We start from the raw sequence: 22,690 nt of genomic DNA, 5'->3' as shown, positions 1-22,690 counted from the left end.
ATCAACAATATCCCGTTCCCTTCACAAAGCTGGCCTCTCTGAACAGGTGGCAACAAAGAAGCCGTTACTGAAAAAGACTCATCTAAAAGCTCATATGGAGTTTGCACAAAAACATCTTCATGATATTGCAGGTATGTGGAGAAATGTTTTGTGGTGAGACGAGACAAAAAGTGAAAGTTTTGGTCTAAATTAAAAGTTACGTCTGGTACAAGTCTAACTGCACATCACCCAGTCAACAGCATCCCTACTGTCAAGCATGGTGGTGGCAGCATCATGTTATGGGGGTGCTTTTCATCAGCAGGGACTGGCAAACTTGTCAAGATAGAAGGGACAATGGTCGGTGCAAAGTGCAGGAGAATCCTTGATGAAAACCTGCTCGAGTGAGGCATGAATCTGAAATGGGGTAGGAGATTCACATTTCAGCAGGACAATGATCCGAAGCACAAATCTAAAGCCACGCTGGCGTGGCTGAATATGAGGAAAATATATATTCTTGAGTGGACCAGTCAATGTCCCGACTTGAACCCAATTGAACATTTATGGCGAGACTTGAAGACTGCAGTCCTTCGCCGGTCTCCATCAAACTTGGCAGAACTAGAACAATTTTCACATGAAGAATGGGCAAAGATTTCCCCATCTCACTGTGAAAAGCTGGTAGCTTTCACCAACTACTGACCTGAGGGGCTGAATACTTTTGCAACCAGTGAAGTTTGGTTTGCACATGTTTTTTGCAGGCATTCCTGACACGTAACCTCCTTCAACTACAAAAGTGTTTCGTTTGATCTCTTCAATTATTAATCAATAAACGTTCATTTGGAAAAGCAAAATTATCCATAATTCGTAATTCATTTAAATGTAGCATCATTGGTAAGGGGTGAATACTTTTCCAGGCTTCTGTATATATTTTTAAAGGCAATCACCTGTAATGTACAATGTACAATCACCTGTAATTGGAGGGAATAACCAATCAGCTCTCACCTAATGAATTATCCCAGGTGGCTAGGATTCACACATAAATAATCCCTTGCTCTGCTAGCCCAAAGAATGCTGAATAAAACAACCATAAAAATCTACACGAGGTAAGCCCTTTGCTGTTTGAAACCCTACCTTGGTTCCTCCACAACTTAGGGAAACCTAGTGTTTTACAATATATTTGAGATGTAACTTCTATATAATCTTCTACACAATTTGCAGCTTCTATATATAATCTGATGCATTATAGAATTCCCTTTCCCTGCTTCCTGGCAAAGTACAGTCTGCTTGAGTGTTTCGTCTTGGATTGCTAAATCGTTTTCCTTAACTATGAACTTACTCCTACCTTAGTTTGTGACCTTTTCTATGTCTAATGTGCATCATACTCGATACAAGGCATCAGCTCTACCAAAGCACCTTCTTAGCTAGGGGGTTACAATTCCAGGGCGGTTCGGCACTCCAACACAGATGTCTCATGACCCATATTCCAAATGCTTTCTGAAGATCTTGGTAAAGCAAAAGCAGTTAACTGTCATGGAAACTACACATATCCATGACGTGTTAATTATACTACCGCAGATTTTTTCTCTGCCTGAGGATTCCTCTGAAACTCCTGGAAGCACTCAACGCACTGACTCCATCTATGCTCGTGAAACCTTGATTGAGGTGGACTTCAGTGGTCTACGAGCAGATCTCAAGGTAAATTACACCTGCCAGTGAATGCAATTTAGATGAGGAGACAGAAAAATACAACTTGTAATTGCAATTGTCATTGCTTGCTAATTTTCCTTTTTCTTTCCACAAAAGGGAGGCTCATGGTAGAGCAAGGATTCAAAATCGGGAATATGGGGGAAAGCACACTTAGGAGTCACCCAAGGGGCACCAAGGCCTGGTATCACATGTGATTGGAAATGATCGTTTTAACTCCCATATTACAGAATTTTTTGTGGCTTCAGGACAAGTATTTTTTACTTTAGTTGGATTATGTTTCTATTCATTGACTACGTTCCTAAATATTATCCAAACATTCATCAATATTGATTAGTTCCATCAAAAACGCAGTAGTTGGGACGATTGATTTTTTAAATTTAATTTATGTACAAGTGACATTGGAAAATCCAATGTTACATAAAGCATGTTACATGCATGTTACAAACATGTTCCATAAAACATTTGTCCGAAAAGTCCTGGAAATTTGGTCTTCCATGGCTGTGCGAACCATGAATGGGGAAACAGGGGGGGAACGCTGAAATCAGCAAGTATAAGAGGTTTGGGTTTTGGAAGGTTAATGGGGGGAAATAAAGATCCTGGGTGAGGATGGGGATGACAAGAGGTGATGGTCGTCATTGCACTGCCTGCTTGAAGCCCTGGAAGGAAGAGTGACAGAACAGCTACTGGAAGACGCTTCGATAGATGAGAGAGGTGAGGATTAAAAGGGTTGAGGTGTGCAGTCAGCTTGCATTTTGGAAGTTTAACCAGGAAGCAGGTCTATTATTATCTCACCTGGAACGAAGTTCAGTGGAGCTCATGCGATGGCACATCGTCTGTCCGTCAGTCAGTCCGTAAACACTTGAAACTTCTTCTCCGAAACCGCTGATGGGATTGCGACCAAATTTGGCAGAAATGATGTTTGCTGTGTTGTGACTAAAGTTTGTTAACGGCATTAAAGAATATTGGGGTCTTAGGGGGTTTACCGGGGGTCAGGGGGGGGTCAAAGTGGATCCAGGTTTGACCCCCCAAAATAGGAATTTGCTTTTTCCTTTGAAACTACAAACACTATTTCGATGAAACTTTACCACAACCTTCATCGTCCATGATGTACCAATGTTTGTTCAAGGCCTTAGAAAAAGTGGGGTCTTAGGAGGTATTTGGGGTTGGGGGAAGGGGCATTACCCCCCAAAATAGGAATTTTTTTGTTTGTTTGTTTAAAGTCTTTTGATTATGGCAGTATGATTCTGCATGCTGCCCTGTCTTCCAGAAACCATTGAAATTGGTTTAAAATACCGTTAGTCAGTGCAGTATACTGTTTACTCCACCAGGTGAGCACCAGGGGTATTGCCCCTATTTTTAGATAAATAAACATTTGTGTTTTTAGAACTTTTTAAAGTTGATAACTCAGCATCCTGCCTTTTTGTTCGCTGCAAGCTCCCCTTTGCTTTGCGTGCCGCCACGTTAGTAAGTTGTTTAACTTCCCGTGTGTTCAATGTACCCCGCGCTGCATGAAGAACGTCAGCGGTGTGAAACAGAAAAGCGAAGCAATGGAAAAAGCGATACTTGCTGACCAAGCAATGCTGAATAGCATTACAGCTCCCAACATGAAGGCAGATGAAAACTTCGAGACCGTGCATGAAAAGTACTCGAAGGCCACCCAAGGTACAACACAGTCGCTTTTCACATTGGTTCATACGATGTATGGCTCACAGTGATTTATACACATTAATTGTTCATTTGTCGTTTTGATGATTGTAGATTTCGAAAAGAGCCGGGTCAAAGCAAAAGCTGCAAGACAAGCTTTTAACAAAGTGCAGAATGTCCGCTTTGTCCGATTCAATCAATGCCTGGAGCATGTGACCACAGCCATAGATGTTATCTACAAAAAGCTCACACAGAACCTCAGTGCTCAGGTACATGTTCCCTCACCTGGATATGTCCGGCCCAACCGCACAAGGGCAGCTTTTTGTTCACAAACACATCGGTTGTACAAGTAGTTGGGAATATCCGTGTTCAAAAATGAAGGCACCGTCAACAAGTACCGAGCAGCCGAGCCTTTCCCACTGGGCAGCTATAACAAGTGGTCGTACCTTCATTGTTGAATAACATTGTTCGGCAACCTATTTACCCGACCATCTTGCACAATGTTTTGATGACAATTGTGATGTAAAAGGTCACGTGGTATGGTAGCCATCTTGGATTACACACAAATAATTAAAAAAATATTTCTCGGAACCGCTGAATGGAAAAATTTGAAACTTGGCACATTGTCAAGTACTCCCAATGGGGGAACAAAAGCATGATAATGATGACATCATCAGTGAAGTGGCATACAAGCCATAAATGTTTTAATGTCATGCCTAACACTAAAAATCTGAAATTGCATGCACATGATCGATGACTCATTTGTATTTAAATATTAAATTTATGACATCATAGGTGAGCACATGGTTTGGCAGCCATATTGGACTTAACCTAAAACCTCTAAAAAAAACATTTCCCCAAACCACCAAAATGATCGACTCGAAACGTGTCATCGACCAGGCATGGTGATTAAAAGTTGATCTCAAAAACATCATCGGTCCACATGATATGGCAGCCATATTGGATTGAAGGAAAATATTAAATAATTATATCTCAGAAACAGGTTACCCTATCAAAGTGAAACTTTACAAATGTCATCCAACACCATTGCTGCATATAGTTTGAAAATGATGACATCATAGGTCACGTGGTTTTGGCAGCCATCTTGGATAGAAAAGCAAACCTTATCCGATCAATGCAAAACTTCACAAACGTGATCCTATACCTACACATATGCAGAGCAGACATTTTTGATATCATGTCACGTGGTTTGGCAGCCATATTAGCTTGAAAGCCGATATTTTTAAACACATCCCTTCCCCGAAACCGCTTCACCGATCGATGTGAAACCTGTCATGGCTGGTAAAAATGTGATAATTGAGAACAGCCGAAGGGATTGAAATCAAACCTGTTTATTTTTAGGACAGTCAACAAGGGCATCTACCCGTTGTCACAGGCAGGGACTATGCGGAGGCATATTGGTGACGCAGTCACATTGTTCTTGGTTTTTTGTATACTTAGTCAAGGCTTGTATGAGAGCTAACACATAAAACATATAATAAAGGGAGCGGGAGACAAGAGGGAGGGAGAGAGGGAAGTACAATAACAAAAGTAGGGAACAGGGACATCAGGAGATCTGTGGACGAGTGATGGCTGACGTTGGATACACAGGATAAACAGGATAAACAAGATGGACAAGATGGACAAGATAAACAAGATGGACACTACAGGGGCTTTTGGGAAAGAAAACAAGGAATTTGAAGGGAGTGGGATTGGGGTGGATGAGCGGGGGTAGAAAAGATCAAGGTATTGGATGGGGGAAGACAGGAGATGGTGGTAAACAGCTGTTTTGAAGACCTGGAGGGAGGAGTGGGATTTAAGAGAGTGTGGGAGCTTGTTCCAGAAGCGTGAGAAAAGAGGAATGAAAGAGTGAAGGTGAGCAGAGAGTCTTGATTTTGACAGTTTCACCAGAAGAGGGTTGCTGGCAGATCTTGTGTGCACTGCAGGAATATTCGGGGGACAGAGCACAGACAGAGCAAGGGGTGCAAGGCCAGAGAGGAGTCAAAAGAAGACAGAAAGAGCACCAACCTGCCTGCGGTGAGACAGTGAAAGGCCCTCAGAATCAGCTTCATCACGGGAGATTCCAATGATTCTGAAAGCTTTGGTTTATACAGCATGAACCCGAACTAGGTGTGAGGCAGGTGCACCATCCCAGAGGGGAGAGCAGTACTCCATCAAGCTGTGGATGAAAGCTTTGTATGTGATGAGCTCAGTAGAGCCGAGAAAGGATTTCGCACAACGGATGATGCCCAGTCTGCGACTGGCTTTGGAGGCCAGGTTGGAAATGTGGTTTTCCCAGGAAAGATCATGGCAGATAGTGAGACCCAAAGGCTTGAGTGACAGAACTTCTTTGAGAGGATTGTTGAGACGGTCTTTACGGAGAGACAAAGTGAGAGTTTGAGATTTGGCAGGATTGAAAGACATATTTCACGTGTTTGACCAGCTTGTGATTTTATCCAGGTCTGTAGAGGGTGAAGAGGCTGCTGTCTGCCGATCTGAGGGATGAGGTATGGAGCGGCAGAGAGTGGAGACATCAGCAAAAAGATAGAAAGGATTTTCCAGGGAGTTAGAGAGATCATTAATGAAGACCAGAAAAAGCACAGGACCCAGAACTCTGCCTCGAGGAACTCCAGACTGGACAGGAAGGGGAAATGAGAGAATTCCATTTTAATCCACACATTGACAACGACAGCAGAGGAAGTCCGTGAGCCATGCGTGGAGGTTTCCATGGATACCATAAGAGGAGAGTTTGGTGAGCAGAGCGGGGTGCCAGACCGTATAGAAGGCACGAGATATGTAAAATGAGACGGCTCTGATTTCCTCTTTGGTGCTGAGGACCTCCATCCATTGTTGAGACAGCAGAAGCAGCATGTCCAGAGTAGAGTGACCTGGTCTGAATCCAAATTGATGATCAGAGATCAAGCCATTGGAGAAGAGAAAGGATTTAATATCAGAAGCAATGATGGATTCCATGACTTTGCTGATAATAATTGATAATTGGGAGCAGGCTGATTGGTCTGTAGTTGCAAGGATCTGCTTTTGCACCTTTTTTGTGTAAAGTGGTAATGTTTGCTGATTTCCAAAATGATGGCAGATGACCTTGAGCAAAAGAGAGGGTGAAGAGAACAGAGAAGTAATGTAAAGTAAATGTACAGTAAACGCAATCTCTCGGCGAGATATAATTTGCTGTAAATTTCCATTTAAAGTCAATATCTTTCCGTACATTCATCTGTCAAACATATTGCCATTTCGTAACTCAACAAGTTGCAAACTGCATTGGGGAAGTCAAGAGGTTAACTCTTCATCAAATTATATGATGATTTCACATAACAGCTAGCTCATAGATATCTGGTGAGAATCTTTTAGTAACAGGATGATAGTGTAATTTTTACAGCATGTACAGTAAATCTGTTTCTTAACCAGCAGATTATAGACTTGCCCAACCAAATTTATCCAATCCTTTTGATTGTCCATTTACCATTTATTGAGCTTACACTCGCTGTTTTGTTTCACACACGCATGAATTATTCCTCCTCCAGTTACTCATTGAGTAACATTGTGTTCCGTCTATCCTATTGTGCAGGCCTTCCTGGGACCACAGAATGCCGAAGAGCCATTCCTGGGAGGTATCGACTATAATTGTGTGGCTCCAGGAAAATCTTTCCAGCCCATGGAAAACCTCTCTGGGGGAGAAAAGACCTTGGCTGCCCTCGCACTCCTTTTTGCCTTGCAGAGGTAAATGTGTTTAATTTGATGTACATTTAGGGTTTTCTAAAATATGTAGTCTACATGTTGCTCTACATAATAAGTCTAATAATATGACGTGAAAAGGTAAGTACACCCCATGTAAAGTTTTGACTTTTTCAACATATTTCAACATACAGCCATTTGATCTTCATTTCAGCAATATTGATAGATAAAGGTGATATTGAAGGAGCTGGGGCTCCCACGTCGATCGGAAGAATGGACGCGACAAAAAGCTGGAATTCATCCGAGTTGCTTTATTCAAACCAAACACTCAGGCACTCTGAAAAGCCCATTTATCGGGCAGCAATATATATACATATTATCCCGGAGCGTTTGCCCAGGAAAGGCGAGAGGGGGCGTGGCCCAGCGTCCTGGCTGCGGCCTGGCAAGTTGAGGGCGAGCCTGCCCGGGCGTCCTGGACGAGCCCGGCATGGTGATCGCTCCGCGTCCTTGATAGGTGCAAGGCGATTGTGAAAACCCAGCGGTAGCCGCTACACACGTCCCCCCAGAATCGACTTGCACCGGCAGGGTCAATTTGAGGGGGGTCCTGATGACCCGGCCGAAGCGACCCCTGGCGGGTCGTGGGAGGGGGTCCGGTGTGGTGGTGGGCGGTCGAGTGGGGGGCACCGTGGACGGGGGGCGGCCTCGCCGCGGCGGAAGGGCCACCCGTGGTGGGTGGTCGACGTCCACGTGCGCCGGCTTAAGGCGGTCCACCGCAATCCGGTCCGACCTGCCGCCGATGTCGATGACGAACGACTTGTCGTCCCGTCGCAGCACCCGGAAGGGCCCGTCGTACGGCGGCCGGAGTGGCCCCCGATGTGCGTCGTGACGCACAAAAACATACTCCGCTGTGCGAAGTGCTGGGGGGACGTAGGACTGGGGGTCACCGTGGTGGGATGTTGGCACGGGGGCAAACCGTCGGGCAGCCTCCTGGAGGTCCGAGCGCTGGTGAGCTGCGGACCAGGGACTGGTAGCGTCGGGCACGAATTCGCCCGGGACGCGTAGCGCCTGGCCATAGACAAGCTCGGCGGTGGATGCCTGGAGGTCCTCCTTGGGGGCCGTGCGGAGGCCCAAAAGGACCCACGGCAGCCGGTCGGCCCAACCGCCGTCTTGAAGGCCGGCCATGAGCGCGGCCTTCATGGAGCGGTGGAATCGCTCGCACAACCCGTTTGCTTGGGGGTGGTAGGCCGTAGTACGGTGGAGCTTGACCCCCAGGTTGCGGGCGACCGCGCCCCACAGCTCGGAGGTGAACTGTGGTCCGCGGTCTGACGAGATGTCCGCCGGTGCGCCGAAGCGGGCGACCCAGGTGGCGATGAAAGCCTGCGCCACGTCGGCGGTGGTGGTGGAGACGAGGGGAACGGCCTCCGGCCACCTGGTGGTCCTGTCCACCATGGTGAGCAGGTGTGTGAACCCCCGAAACGTCGTTCGGGCACGGTGAAAGGTGCCAGCGGGGCCTGGGTGTGTCGGTGGACCTTGTCCCGTTGGCAGGCCGTGCAGGTGCTGGTCCAATCGCGGACGTCCCAACGAAGGCCGTGCCAGACGAATCGCGCCGACACCAGCTTCTGGGAAGCTTTCCGGCCCGGGTGGGAAAGGCCGTGGAGGGAGGCGAAGATGCGGCGTTGCCAGGTGACGGGCACGATGGGGCGAGGCTGGCCTTGTGAGACGTCGCAGAGCAGGACAGTGTCCGCGAAGGGGATGTCGGCCAGGCGGAGGCCCGTGTCCGCCGCCCGGAGGGCTTGCACCGTGGTGTCGGTGGTTTGGTCCGCCGCCATAAGCACAAAGTCCACGCCCAGGTGGACCGCGTTCGCGCTGGCCCGGGAAGGACAGTCGGCCACGGCGTTGTTTTTGCCGGCGACGTGCCGGATGTCCATGGTAAACTCCGACACAGCGGAGAGGTGGCGCTGTTGGCGGGCCGACCACGGCTCCGTGACCTTGGCCATGGCGTAAACCAACGGCTTTTGGTCGACGAACGCCGTGAAAGGTCGGCCCTCCAGGAGGTGGCGGAAATGGCGGACGGCCAGGTGTAGACCGAGGAGCTCCCGGTCAAACGTGCTGTATTTGAGCTCGTTCGGCCGGAGCTTCCGGCTGAAAAAAGCGAGTGGCTGCCAAACCCCGTTCACCCATTGCTCATGTACGGCGCCCACCGCGTAGTCGGAGGCATCCGTGGTGAGGGCGATGGGAGCGTTGAGCACCGGGTGAGCGAGCAGTGTTGCGTCGGCGAGGGCCCGCTTTGAGCTTTGGAAGGCCGCATCCATTGCTGCGGACCAGGCGATGTCGTGCTTGGCCGGCTTGCCCCGGAGGGCTTCGTAGAGGGGCCGCATGAGTTGAGCAGCGCGGGGCACGAAGCGGTGATAAAAATTCACCATTCCCAGGAATTCCTGCAGGGCCTTTATGGTGCGGGGACGCGGGAACGTGGTGATGGCCTCGACCTTGGTTGGCAGCGGCACGGCCCCGTTCTTGGTGATGTGGTGGCCCAAAAAATCAACGGCCGTCGTGCCGAAGTGGCATTTGGCCAGGTTGACGATGAGGCCGTGCTCGCTGAGGCGCCCGAACAGTGTTCGGAGGTGGAGGAGGTGCTCGGCCCGGGACGTGCTGGCGACGAGGATGTCGTCCAGGTAAACGAAAAGGAACGGCAGGTCACGCAGCACGCCGTCCATCAAGCGCTGGAACGCCTGAGCCGCGTTCTTGAGACCAAACGGCATCCGCAAGAATTCGAATAAGCCGAACGGCGTGATGACTGCCGTTTTAGGGACGTCGGCCGCCCTGACAGGTACCTGGTGATATCCCCGTATGAGATCAATTTTCGAAAAAATGACCCGTCCCGCCAGACGGGCGGAGAAGTCTTGGATATGCGGGATCGGGTACCTGTCGGGGGTGGTAGCGTCATTGAGACGGCGGTAGTCGCCACACGGGCGCCATCCACCCCCCGGCTTTGGCACGATGTGCAGTGGCGAGGCCCACGCGCTATCGGAGCGCCGCACGATGCCGAGGTGCTCCAACGCGTCGATTTCGGCCTTCGCCACGGCGAGCTTGGCTGGGTCGAGGCGGCGGGCCCTGGCGTAGACCGGTGGGCCCCTGGTTGGTATGTGGTGCTCGATCCCATGCCGTACTGTGACGGCCGAAAACGTCGGCCGCGTGAGGGCCGGGAACTCCGTGAGCAGGCGAGCAAACTCGTTCGCCGCCGGGACGGCGCATGCCAGCTCGGTCGGCGCGGAGCTGCTCAATGTGCATACCAGGGAGCTGAAGGTTTCGGCGTTGATTAAACGACGCCGTTGGACGTCCACCAGCAGTCCGTGTGCGCAGAGGAAGTCGGCGCCTAGCAGAGCCATGGGCACGTTTGCGGTTACAAACGTCCAAGCAAAGCGTTGGCCGCCGAAGCAGAGGGTGACGTTGCGCGGGCCGAAGGTGCGGATGGTCGATCCGTTGGCCGCAACCAAGGAGGGGCCGCAAACCGCGGACTGCCTGTCCTGGTCAGAGGCGGGTATGACGCTCAGTTGGGCGCCGGTGTCGCACAGGAAGCGCCGTCCGGACGCTTTATCCGTGATGAACAGTAAGTTGCCCGTGTGGCCGGCGCTCATGGCTGGTAATGAACGCCGGCCCGGCCGGTTCCCGGCCTGCCGAAGGTGCACGGGGGTCGACATGCCCGGGCCTTCTGTCCGAACCTGGCATGATAGTAACACCACGCTTGGTCAGGTGGAGGCCCCGGTCGTCGTGCTGGAGGTGGTCGGCTCGGTGTAGCGGCCGCCAATTGCGTCGGCAGTTCGGTCGTCGACCGTGCCGGGTGCTCGGGCGCCATGGGTGTTGCGTCGGACGGCGGTGGGTCCCATGTCGCCGCTGCGATGCGCTGACCTGCGGCGGAGATCTTGTCGGCTTCTCTGGCAAGGGCCCGGGGATCTGTGATCGTCGTGCTTGCCAGGGCGAGGCGTACCGGGTTAGGCAGCTGACGGAGGAACAGCTCCCGGAACAGGAATGCCGGAGAGTGCTCGCCGAGCAGTGAAAGCATGTAGTCCATTCGCTCGGAAGGGCGCGTGTCGCCGAGCTCGGGCCGGTCGAGCAGGCGCCGTGCGCGTTCCGCCGATGGGAGGGCGAAAGCGTCGAGGAGAAGTTTCTTAATCGCGCCGTATTTGTCAGCGGCTGGCGGGCTCTCGAGGAGGCTCAGGGCGCGGGCCGCGGTGGCCGAACCGAGCGCTGCTACCACATGGTGGAAGCGGGTGTCGTCGGCCGTGATGCCTCGCAGGGCGAACAGGGAATCCGCCTGTGCGAACCAAACCGCCGCGTGAGCCTCCCAGAAGGTAGGCAGTTTAAGGGCGACTGCCGTGTCCATGTCGGTAGGTCACCAATGAAGGAGCTGGGGCTCCCACGTCGATCGGAAGAATGGACGCGACAAAAAGCTGGAATTCATCCGAGTTGCTTTATTCAAACCAAACACTCAGGCACTCTGAAAAGCCCGTTTATCGGGCAGCAATATATATACATATTATCCCGGAGCGTTTGCCCAGGAAAGGCGAGAGGGGGCGTGGCCCAGCGTCCTGGCTGCGGCCTGGCAAGTTGAGGGCGAGCATGCCCGGGCGTCTCGACCGAGGCCTGGCAAGTTGAGCGCGGGCCTGCCCGGGCGTCCTGGACGAGCCCGGCATGGTGATCGCTCCGCGTCCTTGACTGGGAGAAATTTTTGCCCAATCCTCCATGCAGAATTCTTTCAGCTGTGCGATGTTTGAGGGGTTTCTTGCATGCACAGCTCGTTTCAAATCCCCCCACAACATCTCGATGGGATTTAGATCTGGGCTTTGACTTGGCCATTCCAGAACCCTCCATCTCTTTCTTTTCAGCCATCCCTTGGTGGATTTACTGGTATGTTTAGGGTCATTGTCATGTTGCAAAGTCCAGCTTCAGTTGAGCTTCAACACTCCAACAGATGGCCTCACATTATCCTCAAGCACCCTCTGGTACAATGAAGAATTCATAGTGGATTATATGATGGTGAGCTGCCCAGGCCCTGATGCAGCAAAGCTGCCCCAAACCATAATATTTCCACCAACATGCTTTACAGTTGGTATCATGTTCTTGTGGTCAAATGCTGTCTTTGGTTTTCGCCAAACATGTCTTCTGGTCCTGTGGCCAAATAGCTCTACCTTTGACTCATCTGTCCAGAGCACATTGTTCCAGAAGTGCTGGTCTTTGCCTAGGTGTTCATTGGCAAACTTTAGTCTTGCCATGATGTTCTTTCTGGACAGCAAAGGTTTCCTCCTGGCACACCTCCCATGTAGATCAAATTTGTGCAGCCTCTTTCTAACGGTAGACTCGTGCAATTTGACATCAACAGTGGCAAGAGCTACCTGTAGGTCCCGTGATGACATTCTGGGTTCTTAGAGACTTCTTTCAGCATCTTGCGGTCTGCTCTCGGGCTGAACTTGCTGGGGCGGCCTGGCCTGAAAAAGTTGGCAGTTGTTTGGAATCTTCGCCACTTGTAGATGATCTTCCAGACAGTCGAATGATTGATTTCAAATTGTTTGAAGATCTTTTTAAATCCCTTCCCAGACTCGTAGGCATCTTTAACCTTCTTTCTGAAGGCCTCAGAGAGCTCATTTGATCTAAGCATGGTGACGCCGCACACTTCAACAACAAAGAGCAAACCAAACGAAATGTCTGAGGTTTAAATAAGACAGGTTCCTCCAAGATCCTCTCTAACGATGTTCTAATCATTTGCACCTGAGCTGGTGCACCTGATTCTAATTTTAGGTTTTTGAAGTCGTGATAAATGTAGGGGTGTACTTACTTTTTCCACATGCGAAATTTGCATTTATATTTATTTAAATTATACAATGTACTACAAAATGTAAATGTTTCATGATATTTGTTATATTATATCACCTTTATCTGTCAATATTATTGAAATGAAGATCAAATAGCTGTATGTTGAAATATGTTGAAAAAGTCAAAACTTTACATGGGGTGTACTTAGTTTCACGTGACTGTATATATATATATATATATATATATATATATATATATATATATATATATATATATATATATATATATATATATATATATATGTATATGTATATGTATATATATATATATATATATATATATATATATATATATATATATATATATATATATATATATAAATGGCATATATCAAAATGGCATATATATATACATATACGTATATATATCAAAAATGATACAACATCTTGCCATAATAATATATGTACATATATAATTATATATATATATATATATATATATATATATATATAATTATATATGTACATATATTATTGTGGCAAGATGTTGTATCATAAAGAAAATCTTTTATTTGTCGGAAATGCACTGTTTTTGTGAATCTCCTGTGCAATGTAGAGATGTATTTGTGCATATACCATGCTGTTCTTGTGCTGAACCATGTTATTCTCAATTTTGTAGCTATAAACCATCCCCGTTCTTTTTTCTGGATGAAGTTGATGCTGCCTTGGACAACACAAATATTGGAAAGGTATGCAGGCAGAGTTTGGTTTGTTATCAAGTTATAATGAGTGCAGTGTGTTTTTTAGCTTTTGACACTTTTCCTCCTTGACCTATCCAGCAAAACTGTAAATACTCCTTGATAATTTTTTGCAGAGATGAGAAAAGGAAAATTAGGAAGGAAGGACAGAATTTTATTTTATTCTCATCATTTTTCCCAGATATTTCACCATCCAATGATTATTGAAAATAAACATTAACTTAGATTCTAAGTTTTTGCAAAAGAGAAGACGAAGAATACTTATGGCATCATGGGCCCTATCTTTAGTAAGTTCAAACAAATGACAAGCAATACTTAACATATGAAAGTATCAGTGTTATGTTTTAAATTTCTTCTTCTTCATCATTTTTGATATGTGACGCTTTGTCATGGCTATAACACATTGCAGGTTAATAGCATGGTCCAATCTATTCCTTGCCTCGGTTTTAATGTTAATCAGAAAAGCTGGCTTCACAGCGATACGTTGTGGCAAAGGGGAAGAGGACTTTGAGAGCTTCGCCAGACAGAATCGGTTATTCACCATCAGCTTTTCGCCAGCAGGTTGCCAGGTCAGAATCCTGAAAGTCTGCTTTCAGCGTGTTATCTTCTCAAAGACCAAGGAACTCGACTTTTGCCATGACATCATCGTCTTTGATGACTTTACTTTCTCCACTGAAAAGGGTCTCGCTATCCATGCATTCTTCTCACGGTGTTCCAGACAAGGGAAGTATCCTCTGATAGACCTCGTGTCATGGTTGAAATTGCTACTTCTTGTCGGTCACACCCATGGAACATTATCAGCTGGAACTCTACGTTAGTAAAGCTGAAGCTTGCGAAGGAAGCTGGCAATCTTGTCTTTCAAGAGCGTTGTGTTGATGAATGAAATGGTGAAATATCCCAAAAAGCCCGTTACCTAAATATCCCTAAAAACTCTTCACCTAAATATCCCGAAAAGCTCTTCACCTAAATACCCCTAAAAGCTCGTCACCTAAATATCCCTAAAAGCTCGTTACCTAAATACCCCTAAAAGCTCGTTACCAAATACCCCTGAAAGCTCGTCACCTAAATACCCCTGAAAGCTCGTCACCTAAATACCCCTAAAAGCTCGTCACCTAAATACCACAAAAAGCTTGTCACATAAATACTCCTAAAAGCTCGTCACCTAAATACCACTAAAAGCTTGTTACCTAAATATCCCTAAAAGCTCGTCACCTAAATATTCCCAGAAGCTCGTCACCTAAATACTCCTAAAAGCTCATCACCTAAATACCCCGAAAAGGTCATCACCTAAATACCCCTAAAAGCTCGTCACCTAAATATCCCTAAAAGCTAGTCACCTAAATATCCCTAAAAGCTCGTTACCTAACTATCCCTAAAAGCTCATCACCTAAATACCCCTAAAAGGTCGTCTCCTAAATACCCCTAAAAGCTCGTCACCTAAATATCCCTAAAAGCTAGTCACCTAAATATCCCTAAAAGCTCGTTACCTAACTATCCCTAAAAGCTCATCACCTAAATATCCCTAAAAGCTCGTCACCTAAATATCCCTAAAAGCTCGTCACCTAAATATCCCTAAAAGCTCGTCACCTAAATATCCTTAAAAGCTGGTCACCTAAATATCCCTAAAAGCTCGTTACCTAACTATCCCTAAAAGCTCATCACCTAAATATCCCTAAAAGCTCGTCACCTAAATACTCCTAAAAGCTCGTCACCTAAATACCCCGAAAAGCTCGTCACCTAAATATCCCGAAAAGCTCTTCACTAAAATATTCCTAAAAGCTCGTCACCTAAATATCCCGAAAAGCTCTTCACCTAAATATCCCTAAAAGCTCGTCACCTAAATATCCCTAAAAGCTCGGCACCTAAATATCCCTGAAAATTCGTTACCTAAATATCCTTGAAAGCGTGTTACCGAAGTATCCCTAAAAGCTCGTCACCTAAATATCCCTAAAAGCTCGTTACCTAAATATCCCTAAAAGCTCGTCACCTAAATACCCCTTAAAGATCGTTACCTAAATATCCCTAAAAGCTCGTCACCTAAATACCCCTTAAAGGTCGTTACCTAAATACTCCTAAAAGCTCGTCATCTAAATATCCCTAAAAACTCGTTACCTAAATATCCCTCAAAGCTCGTGACCTAAATACCCCTTAAATATCGTCACCTAAATACCCCTAAAAGCTCATCACCTAAATACCCCTAAAAGCTCGTCACCTAAATACCCCTAAAAGCTCGTCACCTAAATACCCCGAGAAGCTCGTCACCTAAATACCCCGAGAAGCTCGTCACCTAAATATCCCTAAAAGCTCGTCACCGAAATACCCCTAGAAGCTCGTCACCTAAATACCGCTAAAAGCTCGTCACCTAAATACCCATAAAAGCTCGTCACCTAAATATCCCTAGAAGCTCGTCACCTAAATACCCCGAAAAACTTGTTACTTAAATACCCCTAAAAGCTCGTCACCTAAATATCCCAAGCTCGTCACCTAAATACCCCTAAAAGCTCGTCACCTAAATACCCCTAGAAGCTCGTCACCTAAATATCCCTAGAAGCTCGTCACCTAAATACTCCGAAAAACTTGTTACTTAAATTCCCCTAAAAGCTCGTCACCTAAATATCCCAAGCTCGTCACCTAAATACTCCGAAAAACTTGTTACTTAAATTCCCCTAAAAGCTCGTCACCTAAATATCCCTAGAAGCTCGTCACCTAAATACTCCGAAAAACTTGTTACTTAAATACCCCTAAAAGCTCGTCACCTAAATATCCCAAGCTCGTCACCTAAATACCCCTAAAAGCTCGTCACCTAAATACCCCTAGAAGCTCGTCACCTAAATATCCCTAGAAGCTCGTCACCTAAATACTCCGAAAAACTTGTTACTTAAATTCCCCTAAAAGCTCGTCACCTAAATATCCCTAAAAGCTCGTTCCCTAAATATCCCTAAAAGCTCGTCACCTAAATATCCCTAAAAGATAATTTACCCCGATCCTACCAAGGTGTCAACCTTTTGTTGCAGCTATGTTTACATTTGTAAAGATATTAATTTGGCTGCTGTGTCTTTCACAGCCGAGAATGTAGACAAAATGCTGTCCACCCTCAACTCAACTCTTCACCAGCAACAGGCCCAGCCTGCGTCGTTGACGTTCCCAAAGCCTTCTCCGTTGCTCTAGCTTCTCCGTTGTCTGCTCCCTTTCGCCTGTGCTTCCTATTTTTGCTGCCTCTCCTCTGCATGGAAGCCAGCAAACATCTCTCCCGTTCACAAGAAGGATGCAAGAACAGACCCTACCAACTATCGGCCAATGAGCTTGCTTCACATTGCTGGCAAAGTCATAGAATGCATTATTGCTTCCGGTGTCAAGTTTTTCTGGTGTTCAAAACACCTGATCACTAATTACCAGTTTTGATTCCATTTTCACACACTGCTCCCTTTCTTAGTAGTGGCAGGAAGCTGTACCTATCAATAAATATGGCAGAACTGTCTTCCTAAATATATCTCGAGCATTCAACACAGTCTGGCATCTTGTCAAGCTCGTACCTGTGGCGTACAAGGCTGCCTTTATACCTAGCTTCCTGACTTCCTCAATTTCCGCTCTCAACGTGTTGCTATCCATGGAGCCCTCTCCTATCCCAGTGGAGGCTGTGATGTTGCCCGGTCTTTTCCTCGTTTAAATTTCCCTCCTCTCCGATGGTCTAGAAAATCGTCTCTTCGTATTTGCATTTGACGACATTTTGTTGCCCAGTACGCCAGCATCCCACTGACAGGCAGACTTAGAAGTTGGTGGGATAAATGTAACGCATCCTTCAATCCTGGAAAACATCACCGTCTCACTGGAAGGATCATCAAATGAACACGTCTCCTTTGATGGTCAGGCACTGGAAGAGGTTCGGTCTCTTGAGCGTTTTAGCGTCATCATCAAGCATGACATCTCCTGGGCTGACCATATTGTAAAAGCCACAGACAGTGCATCTTCCATAGTTCAAAGTCATCCCATGGTTAACTCACAGACTACACTGCATATATTTGTAGCTCAATGGAGTACTGCCCCCCACCCCCCTCTAAATGCTAGGACCCCATTTCTCTCTCCTGGATTCAATGGAATCGAAAGCTCTTCACAATATTGGAATCTCCCATGATGAGGCCGAAGCATAAAGACTGCTCTCACATCGCAGATATTTTTGTGTTTTGCCCCACATCTCCTGTTGCTCCCTTTCAGACTTACTTCATCTCCAGGACTCACATGTTCCCTCGTTAGCCCCCTCCTGGCAAGTAGTGGTGATAGAAATGTGTTTTAAAAATAAATAATAAATCAAAGTTGTGTGTTGGTAGTGCAGAAGCTATCTATATATATATAAAACACAGTTTGTGTGTGTGTGTGCAATGTTACCGATAGACTCCTAAACGGAGAGGCTCACGTGCTTGATATTTGGCATAGACATGGCCATTGAGCCTGGGAAGAACATGGCCGACCTAAAAAAAATTATTTCATAATATTTTTTTACCATATTTTACCTCGGCGCATTTCAGCGAGGAATATTATGCACGGAATCTGAGGCGGTGGCAGAGCAGCGCGCTGATTCGCTCAGAGCGATCACGTGATGTTCCTTGCCGCCATAAACTCACTTACGCGTTCGCACGTATTTCAGAGCGAAAAGCGATTGCATTTTTTCACATTTCAGCGAGGAACATTGCCATTCACACCACATAGGTTTTTTTTTCTTTCATCTTTACGAGATCCATATTTTTTATTCATATTTACCTCAGTGCATTTCAGCGAAGAATATTATACACGGAATCTGAGCAGGTGGCAGAGCAGCGCGCTGATTCGCTCAGAGCGATCACGTGATGTTCCTTGCTGCCATAAACTCACAGTTACGCGTTCGCACGTAATTCACACGTTCAAAACAAACGAGATCCGCGAAGCGAGTTGGTCGAGTCATGCTAGCCAAGATGGCGACACGGCGGCTTCACTTTTCACGGAGTATGAGCGTTCTATATATTTTCAATTCAGTGCGCCCGACTCGCTCACGTACTTGATTTGTGGCATAGACATGGCCATTGGGCCTTCACGGTGTAATTTGTGCGAGGCTTTTGTCCGAGTGAGCTTGAGTCGAGAGGGCGAATGTACGGGTTGGGAATGTACGGGTCTCCCTTCCCCCGCCCGGCAACGCCGGTACTGGAGGGCGTCACAGGATCGGTGAGTCTCCAAAATCCGCTTCGTGCTGTTGCGAAGATGCAGGACGATGTCGCGATTGTTGTGCTGCTCTCTGACCATGAGAACTGCAACGTCATTGTTGACTGGCCCTCCCCTTACCTCCCCCTTCCCCCTCCCCCCTCCGTCCATCCCATGACTTTTGGCTCTGAGTCCGATCGCCAAATCATTTGACATGCCGCATGCCCAGATATTGTTGCATACATTTGCTGAATATGAAAGAAATGTGTGCAGTCATTTTCAAGTTGATTTTTTTGTTTGTTTTTGTGTACAAAGTCAAGGTTCATGGAAGAGCGAGAATGCTGAATGGATCAGGACATAGCAGTGGAGAGAGGGGGGAACACCAACAACAGAGTTGAAGGACAAAAGAGAGGGAGACTTGGACAAAGAATGGAGGATGAATGTGGTGGATAAGATGGATGCAGAAGGAAACGCTCATGAAGGAAAAAATGGGAATTTGGAACGAGGAAGACTTGGGGGGCAGGGGGTGGGATTAACAAGAGTAGAGGAAATATCATGGTTTTGGATTGGGGATGATTTGAGATGGTGCTGAACAGCTGTCTTGAAGACCTGGAAGGAAGAATGAGATTGAAGAGATTGTGGAAGTGGGTTCCACAGGTGGGAAAAAGAGTGGAGGTAAGCAGTGATCCTGGATTTAGAAATTCTCACCGGAAGGGGGTTGATGGTGTAACGTGTGCCCCCTGCGGGGGTGGGGGGGGGGAGGGGAAGCACGGAAAGAGCAGCGGGTGCAAGACCAGAAAGGGGGCGGTAGAAGACTTCATCTCCAATGGTGAAGTGATAGGCCCAAAGACTTGGTTTCCACAGCGTCGTGCCGAGCAAAATGTGAGGCAGGGGAGCCTGCCCAGAGGCGAGAGCAGTACGCCATCAAGATGCGGAATGAAAACCTTGGAGGTGGATAGGAGTTCAGGTGGCGCTAAGGGTGCAAGGAATAACTTTGTATGGTGAAGGATGCCCAGTCGGCGGCTGGCTTTGGAGGCCAACTTTGAAATATGGTTAGCCCAAGAAAGATCGTGGCTGATAGTGAGACTGAGGAGTTTGAATGATTGAACTTCCTCAAGAGGATTGCTAAGAAAGTAGATAGGTCCTTTTGGGTTTGCCAGATGGTCCTTTTGGAGAGAGAGATAATGAGAGTGGGAGATTTGTCAGGATTGAAAGACATATTCCAAGAGTTTTACCAGCTTGTGATTTTGTCAAGTTCTGAAGAGAATGGTGAGACCTGCAGCCTGTCTGTCTGAAGGATGAGGGATGTGTCCTCGATGACATTAATGCCAATGTCTTGTTTTTCAGGTAACAAAATACATCCAAGAGCAAGCCAGGGATAAGGTCCAGACAATTGTGATCTCCTTGAAGGAGGAATTTTCCTCCAAAAGTGATGCACTCATCGGTGTCTACCCAGAGGTACCGGTCTCTTGTGTTTAACATTATGACAAATTCCTCACCTTGCTTTTGCCACAAGGTCTCCTCATGAATCCACCCTTCCCCCGTTCATCCCTAATCCACCCTCAAATCATATTCATCCCAAGTCCATCTTTCCTACCACTCTGTCCTCAAATCATATTCATCCCAAGTCCATCTTTCCTACCACTCTACCCTCAAATCATATTCATCCCCTCCCCTCCAAATCTTCCCCATCACCCATCCCTTTCAAATCTTCCCCCTTGCCCCTCCCCTCCAAATCTTCCCCATCACCCATCCCTTTCAGATCTCCCCCCTTGCCCCTTCCCTCCTAAACTCCCCCCACACCCCTCCCCTCTGAGACCCTCCCTCACTCCTCCCCTCTCACCCCTCCTCCTCAAAGCGTCCTCCCCACTTCTTCCCCCTTCCAACTCTCACCTTCATCTCCCTCAACCTTCTGCCTCACTCTTCCCCCTCCTCAAACAACACCTCACTGCGCCTCACCCAATCACCATCAAACCTTTTGTCCGCCCCATTCTTCCCTTTCTCCAAGCTGCTCTGAAATCTCTGACACACCTTCAACAGCTCTCCCTACCTCTTCCTCCTCTTCCACATCATACCCTACCGCTCCCCCCCCCGTTCTGTATCCGATGCTCCCCCTTCCTCTTCTTTAACAGTATGGACCTCAAACATCCGGGGCCTTCGCTCAAACTTGACTGATCTCTCCATACAGGTTGCTTCTGACAAACCAGACGTGATCTGCTTAACAGAAACTTTCCTCCTTCATGATGTCTCTCATTCCTTGGTATCTCTCCCAGGTTACTCCCTCCTCCGGTATGATAGACCTGAGCCTCGTCCTGGAGGGGGGGTTGCTATCTTTATAAAAAAACTCTCTTCCTCACTCGCCCTGCACTGCCCTCTCTCCACCTCACCCCCAGGAATACCTTTGGCTACGGCTTCCCCTTCACTCCCACCTTTTGTTCATACTAGGGCATTGCCCGTACGTGGGTGCCCGTTCCTTGCCAAAAAAAAAAAAAAAACGCTACCCGTACGCTCTACCCCGCCCGTACGCCCGTAAACAAAAAAAACAACGCTCTTCGCTTCCGCCCTTCGCTCTGACTGAATTGGGAGAAATAATGCGCATAAGAAATCGAATTACGAACCGTAATGGCGGTCAGCTCGTAACGCGCTCAGCTCCGCTCGCTCTCACATCGGCCACGCCTACGCAACAAAGCGTTCTGTGATTGGCTGCCGGAAAGCGTGCTGCCGGACAGTCTTCACTGTCCGGAAGTTCGCAAATCGCAGTTACGATGAATCGTTTTAATTTAATCGCAGTTTGAATTCGTTTTAAAACATAGTTTAACGGCAACATAGTTTGCAAACGTGAAATAAATGAATACGCTCTCAAATGTGCCATCCGAGGCAGAGTGTGTCCGCCACGTTCGGCACACGCGATAGTTCGCTGCTCTCTGATTGGTTGAATCGTTTTTTGGACATAGCTCGGTAAGTAATTGTCCGATTAATATGAAACCTTGAAAAGGCACATCCTCGGGTCCCCAGCAATATACCTGGCAAGTTAAAAGTATATCGGACCCGTGGTTGTCGAGAAACAGCGGTCACAGACAAACAGACGTACAAACGTACAAACGTACAGAGATTACTGGAATTATAGATAGATGTGTGTTGTACCGTCCACCAAACAGTGATGACTCCATCTACATCTCGCTGTCTGATAACATGGACCAACTTCTATCTACCCATCCCAACTCTCTCTTCCTCATATGTGGTGATTTCAATTGTCACCATGCCAGTTGGCTGGGTGTGGGTACCTCTCTCACCAGCCATGGCTCTTCAGCAAAGGACTTCTGCTGTGACTCACTGGGACTGACACAATCTGTCAATTTCCCGACCCGGATCTCAATCAACGGAGCATCTTCTCTTCTGGTCTAACTTCCCTGAAAATGTCTGCTGCTCTTCTTCTGCTCCAATCGGCTCATCTGATCATGTGCTTGTTAAAGTGGACATCTCTCTGACCATTCTCAGAGAGCCTCCTCAGCGTCGACGAGTCTGGCATTTCACTCAGGCCAACTGGCATGGTCTTCAAGCAGCCATCAATCATCTGGACTGGTCTCCCATCTCTACCGCCTCTGACATCACTCATCCTGGGAATTCTTCCAAAGTAAACTGCTCTCTCTCATGCACAGATTTATCCCATCTCGTTGTCCCATCCCATCTCGTTGTCATACCCTTCCTCCCGTCCATGGTACACGGAATCTTGTGGTGAGGCTATTGCCCAGAAACAACTTGCTTTCGTCTCCTGGAAAGCAAATCCAACGGAAGGAAATCTCATTTCCTTTCACAAAGCCCGAAACAAGTGTGTGTCCACCCTCAGGAGAGCCAGGAAACAATATCTCCCCGTTCTCAGGACAGAACTCTCTTATCTGTCTCCCTCTTCCAAATCCTGGTGGCGTCTGGTCAAATCTA

The 22,690-nt window shown here is 47.5% G+C and overlaps 1 protein-coding gene across 1 annotated transcript in view; it reads left to right on the top strand.

Annotated features, from left to right (window-relative positions):
• LOC137417556 (structural maintenance of chromosomes protein 1A-like) overlaps positions 1-22,690 on the top strand; it is a 143,221-nt gene that overhangs the window by 107,515 nt on the left and 13,016 nt on the right. Inside the window, exons 20-25 of the mRNA XM_068103484.2 lie at positions 1,552-1,671; positions 3,198-3,345; positions 3,442-3,596; positions 6,911-7,062; positions 13,504-13,573; positions 20,099-20,209. Coding sequence (XP_067959585.2) covers positions 1,552-1,671; positions 3,198-3,345; positions 3,442-3,596; positions 6,911-7,062; positions 13,504-13,573; positions 20,099-20,209 — 756 coding nt within the window. The remainder of the gene's footprint in view (positions 1-1,551; positions 1,672-3,197; positions 3,346-3,441; positions 3,597-6,910; positions 7,063-13,503; positions 13,574-20,098; positions 20,210-22,690) is intronic.

Source organism: Myxine glutinosa, chromosome 1, assembly GCF_964187855.1.
Source record: "Myxine glutinosa chromosome 1, kmMyxGlut1.1, whole genome shotgun sequence".
Lineage (NCBI taxonomy): Eukaryota > Metazoa > Chordata > Myxini > Myxiniformes > Myxinidae > Myxine > Myxine glutinosa.
This window is presented reverse-complemented; position numbering and strand designations above follow the sequence as displayed.